Genomic DNA, 6,109 nt, shown 5'->3' with positions numbered 1-6,109 from the left:
AATGTTGTATTTTGTACAAAATTAACATATATAAATTTGTTTATATTTTTTGCTGAGATTTGATGCAGTGACGCAATTTTGCATCGTGATTACGCAATGACGTCACCGCGCAATGACATCGCGTCATTAGCAACTTTTAGCAACAAATCAATCTTCCTTTAGCAACTTCCCCTGAAAATTAGTTGGCAACACTGTTTACATCTGGAAGACATATTTGTAGAGTGCTTTGCTCATCTGCATTTCGTCTATAGGACGTTTCCTTTTAGATGTCTTTGAGATGTTTATGATTTAGAATGCATGTAAAACTGACATCTTACAGACGTCTGTCAGATGTTTGGACACAGAAGATGCTTTCCAGATCAAGCGATCTTTAACAGACATCTGAGACAGTAGCCTATTAATACTCATGTTAACATAATGTGAACAGCAACTTTTGTTAACAGCATTTTTTTGCCACCAATATTGTAGAATTTTGTCTAAAGATGATTTATAACAAAAAAGAAAAGTGAAATCCAACGAGTGATGGCTCAGTGATCCTAAGAAATGATCCATTTAAACGAACCGATTCCCTAAACGATTCGGAGCGCTCCTCACTAAAGTAAGCTCGGTTTGTGCGTGCACAGCCAGAGGGGGAGTTCAGCTCATTTCACCGTTCACCGACGCCGCGTGACGCTTCAACACGGGCAGCGCGCGCCGAACGCGAGGAAGCTCTCGCGCTCTCTCACGCGCAAAAAAACGAATGCATACTGATGAATTTGAATTGACCGTGTCAGATCGGACCTGAGCGTTTTAATCGATGTCGGAGTTTTATCTCGGGATATAAGCCGAATCACCATCCTCCTCAGCGGAAAGGAAAGACCTCATCAAAGGTACGATATTCACGCAGCGGCCTGGCGCGTTTCGAGTTCAAATTGATCTTTTTAAACAAATGATGGAGTGCAATCGTTTTGCGTCCGAGTCGATGCTTAAAAAAAAGAAGAAGATGCTGATGATGCTGATGCAGAGGATTTTGCGCTCGTTTTGGTCCCGTTAGACCTTTGATGTTGTCACTGCTTGTCATAATCAGGCGTTTTTTAAAGAAATGAACAGTCGGTGGACTATAAAGACGCATCACAGCTGTTGCAACTGAGCATCATTGGCATCATCTAAAGAAAGACACAGATTCGGCTGCAGTATATATGCAATATTTCATTTTTGAGCAGAAACGCTACAGTTATTGTCTTAGAGTCACGAGCCTCTTTATCTATACCCGCATTAAGCATCTATATATGTCATCAAAAATATGCATTATGCATCTAAATGCATCATTGCCGTGCATTGTTACAATGACAATATGTGTAATTGCCCTACAAAATAGTTTAAACGTCAACATTTAGTATGTATGAAAGCACTATTCGGATGAAATCATTAAGGAGCTATATTTCGTTATCAATTTGCATCATGCATGACGTTAGAATGATAAATATATCTCATATAGGAGCCAGTATTTGACAAGGATATAGTGCACTATCATTAGTGTGAAGATTAACATTTATTGGATAGCCTATCCAATCACAGCAGAGCATAGGCTTGAATTTGTGACATATTTGGATGCCATGTCTTAGGTTTTCACGATCCGATGGCAGACAAATGCTTGAAGGGAAATGTATACAGGCGATATGACCTTTCCTTGGATGTCTTCATTTCCTCTGCAGGGCCTAGTGGTTCAAGGACTCGGATGTATATGAGTGACGTTTGTGGATCCCATGAGCCTGGATGTGTGCTTTTTGCTAGTATTTGAATGCAGAGTGTGTTTTTCTGGCTGTTGTTTGCTGATAATGTCTGTTTTTATGTGGGGATGTTGGTAAGGTAGTGTGATTCTGTGCCACAATGCATCTGTTTGCAGGCTGGCTTTCATTGGGTCACGCTACACGCATTGATTTTTCCACAGGCTGTAACAATTTTTTGTGACATTATCCTAATAATACCTCTGTCATTTAAGCAGGATGTTGTGCTTTTTCTTTTTGCTGCCCTGGTTTGTTGAGAAATCGTAGTAACCTGTACAATGATATTTTTAGTTTAAACTGGCACGTTGTTTGTACACCTCATAGTCGTGTTGCACTACCTCCGATCAAAGGATTATGTTGGTCAGAAGAGAGAAATGTGTTAAATTTGCCATCACTCCCTTAGAATTTATATTAGAAACACACACACACAGCAGCGTTAACCAGGTAATATAGCTCATAGTAGGGCTGTGCAATATATCGAAATTATCGAAATATCGCAAATGTACATATCGCAATTTGCATAGCGCTACAGCTTGCAATATTTGGGCCATGAACAAAAGACAAAGAGAAAATCACTCACAGCTCTTACCTAAATAACTTTTGTAGCTTAAATAAGAATCAGTGCATATTGAATTCAAAGAGTAAATACTAAGCGGTGTTTTATTTTTCCTTTGTATTATTCAGTTTCTAAACTCACGTTAAAATGATTACACTAATGTTAAAATGACATTTTTATGTAATGCTCGAGTAAAATACATATCGTTCACTTTCAGAAGTTGTTGTAGGGGTGCTTTCTTATCAGAATCGGAATGAGCTTTATTCACCACTTAAGTGTGCGCAAACACAAGGAATTTGTTGTGGTTTTACAGGAACTCTTGGTACATACATACATACAAATAGCCATATATATATGACACAAAATAGTTATAGAAGTTCACAGAACTGACTCAGCAACAGCTGAGTAAAACTTTTTCATCTGAGCATGTGGCACTTTAAGCATTATCGTATCACATATCGAATATCGCATTATTTAATGAGTTATCGCATATCACATTTTTCTTCAATATCGCACAGCCCTAGCTCATAGTGTTATAAATGTACATTAATTTAAAAAAGAAAGAAAAGAAAATATAAACAACTTTGCTAGAAGGGTCCATCTTCACACAAAGCTATCATATGGCTTCATAAAAACCTAAAGAGTCGTATGGGCTACTTTTATACTGTTTTTGACGCGAAAGTAAGTAAATAAGGGCCGGATTTTCATGTTTATATTAAATATTCCTTTAAATATAGAGGTTCTTTTGGTGCCCACATCTTTTACACGTTGGATTGCTCGCAAACCTTGGTTGAGACACTGGCCTTTTAGACCCAAAGACATACTGTATGCATCTTTTAGTCCTACGCCCACATTGTTGCATAATATAATGTAGCAGTGAAGGAAGTCACTGCACAGCCTCCCACTATATTCTCTGCGCTTTCTCGTTTTCTCTCTAACTCTCCTCTCTGTCTTTCACAGAGGCAAATTATGCCAGCAGTACCAGAGTCCCTGTCTCTGGTGACGTGCCAGCCTGTTGGTGAGACCCTCCGCTCCAGCGCCCACCCTTGTGCCCTCTCCCCTGGCAGGCCCATGCTGGTGGACGCCCTGCTCAGGCCCACGCCCGCACCATGAGCGCCAACGGCTCTGCTCCGCCTGCTGCGACTCCTGCCGTGCCCCCTGCAGCCTCCGTGCCTGTATCGTCAGTGGTACCGGTCGGCTCGCTGGCCCAGAAGAAGCGGCAGCAGTATGCCAAGAGCAAAAAACAGGGCAGTTCGGCCAACACGCGGCCTCAGAGAGCTCTCTTCTGCCTCAACCTCAACAACCCCATCCGCCGGGCCTGTATCAGCCTCGTGGAATGGAAGTATCCTTTACAGTGTGTAAAACATTGGGATTGATTAATATCAAGGCCCTTGGGGTGTTTAAAATGTTCTCATATCCAAGTTTAAAGGAGTTTTTCCCCCAAAATGACAATTTTGGCATCATTTACTCACCTTTGTGTCGTTCCAAACCTGTATGACTACTTTTTTTCCCTCTTTTTCCACACAATGGAGGTCAAAGTTGTTTAGACCCCAACTCTCTTTAAAATACTTTGTCTTTCGCAGAAGAAAAAAAAAGCACAACTTGATGGTAAAACAACTATAATTAAGTCATTTATAGGTTGAGTCCACTGAAAATTGTGAGCGCTTTGGCTTTGTGGTGCTATCAGAACATTGCTGTTTGACTATATCCACCCAATGGTGGTAGCCCTTACCAAAATTAACTGTGGTTTTACTACAAATAAAACCAAAAAAGCTTGGTTAGGTAAACCATGGTAACCACAAATTAACCGTGGTTTTGCTACACTAACCATAGTTTAACAAAGGTATTTGTAGTAAAACTGTGGTTATACAAATGGTAATCAATACGCCAAAAACTATGGTTAGTACACTTTTACTATAATAAAACCATGGTTAATTTTCATAAGAGTTGGAGGTCTATCAGGTTGGAGGCAGCTTGTTAAAAATGGCTACAGAGCGATGCATTGATGCATTTTTACAGGCCAACAAAAAACCAACATGATTTTTCCATTTGCTTTTGGATTATGGCAGAATATAAGGTCTGTGACTAACAAAAGTTGATGATTCTAGACATTTGAATAATCTTCACAAATGAACATCTATGAATTTTGAAGCCTAAATACAATCGCCAGAAGTAAAGACGTAAATGTAGGCTATAAAACAAACAGACTTCAACGTCATCACCAGTAAGCTCCTGACAACTCTTTCCTGATTCTTGATTTTAAAAACATTTTCCCTAAAAGTTTGAGTTAGAATGGTTTGCAAGGCGGGATGAAGTAATTGAGCAAATCATCAAGAGAACAAGTAAACAGATGACAGTAGTCCACCTTTGCATCTAGAGCAGACATCCCAGCTCGTGATCTCCGGTAGAAGCTTGTCTGGTGGTCTTTATTAGAGAGAAGCTGTGTTCCCTGCAGTGAGAAACACCTTAATCTCAAACGCAAGTCAGCGTGTGTAGCTGAGCTTTGAAAAGAACATCTGTTCCCCCCGGCCCTACGGGAAGATAAAGGAGCTATGGCTTCCAGGCTGTAGATTTCAGATTCATCTCTTCGAGAGAGGATGTATAGCCTAGAATGTCTAATTTTTTTAAAGCTTCATATTGTTGTTATACAGTATAATGTACAGTGAAACAAGCATTGCAGGTGTTAACATTTGTGTAGAAATATGTTAACCTTGCGCTACCAGCCTTGTCTTTCCTCAAGGGATTCATGGGAAAGTCAGAGAGAACTTGACCACCCCTGAATGGTGCATAATCTAACATTTTAGTGTCCTAGCTCATGGCCTAATAAGAGTATTTAGCAGAGTAAAATTAGAGCATTGCATTGCACTAGATTTAAAAAATGCATTAAGTGTAATGTGAGACGCAACCCAGAATGTAGCGTAAAATGTATCCTTGACACACAAAATTAGGCATTTTTGTGAAAGCAGAGGATAGATTTATATGATTGACTCAAATATTTAATGTAGACTGCAGCATTTTCAGGTCCTCTGACTCACAGCAGTTTTATTTACATTTTGTACGTCTCACTAGCAGGAAAGCAGAGCGGCTGAGTCAGTGCTGTTGTGATGGACTTTTTACTGTTAAACCACATGCAAGTAGCTACTCACTGCTATTTACTTACTTCTGACACGTTTGAGCAATCACAAGAAGTTTAGCTCAGTTGAATAATAAAGATGTACAGATCAACAGGGGCCGGTGTGACCGTTTCAGGCCAGTTGATGGAACATAGTCCACGATCATTGAAAAATTAGATGATATATATTTTTTATGCCTTGTAAACATACAAATTTTGTTTTCTGTGATGTTTTGAATATTGTTTGTGAATTAAATATCACCTAGGAAATATAGGTACTTAACTTGTCAACAAAGGTGAAGTTTTGTTGAAATAGCAAGAAATAAAAACAAATCAGCAATCTTATGCCATAATTGTAATAATACATAGGGCTTATAAAAAAACATAAATGTGTTTTTCAGACCCTTAAAAAATGAAATGAAAATGCTAGCAAGCCAAGTAACAAGAGAAAAAAGGAAACTTTTGAATAATAAGTTTGGAGTAATTCCATTTTAATCTAGCCAAATTGAGGGATGAGTTGAAATTTGATTCGTTATTCACATTCTGACCTTGAATTTAAATTTTTCCCCTCCCCATGGTTTTAAATATGTACAATATATGTCAGAATTTTTTACTTGTTTGATTGATTCCAGTAGCAAATTTAACTTGTAAACCTTCACAAGAATGACTGGATGT

General features: G+C 38.9%; 1 protein-coding gene across 1 annotated transcript in view; it reads left to right on the top strand.

Annotated features, from left to right (window-relative positions):
• Positions 1–634: 634 nt before the first annotated feature.
• The window catches only part of LOC107581799 (voltage-dependent L-type calcium channel subunit alpha-1D-like), a 161,150-nt gene continuing 155,675 nt past the window's right edge, over positions 635–6,109 (top strand). Inside the window, exons 1-2 of the mRNA XM_016267452.1 lie at positions 635–869; positions 3,283–3,664. Of these exons, the coding sequence (XP_016122938.1) occupies positions 3,432–3,664 (233 nt within the window). The 5' untranslated portion in view covers positions 635–869; positions 3,283–3,431. The remainder of the gene's footprint in view (positions 870–3,282; positions 3,665–6,109) is intronic.

Source organism: Sinocyclocheilus grahami, unplaced genomic scaffold (assembly GCF_001515645.1).
Source record: "Sinocyclocheilus grahami isolate Dianchi unplaced genomic scaffold, SAMN03320097.WGS_v1.1 scaffold3.1, whole genome shotgun sequence".
Taxonomy (NCBI): domain Eukaryota; kingdom Metazoa; phylum Chordata; class Actinopteri; order Cypriniformes; family Cyprinidae; genus Sinocyclocheilus; species Sinocyclocheilus grahami.
Note: the sequence above shows the minus strand (reverse complement) of the source record. Positions and strands in the feature narration are given on the sequence as shown.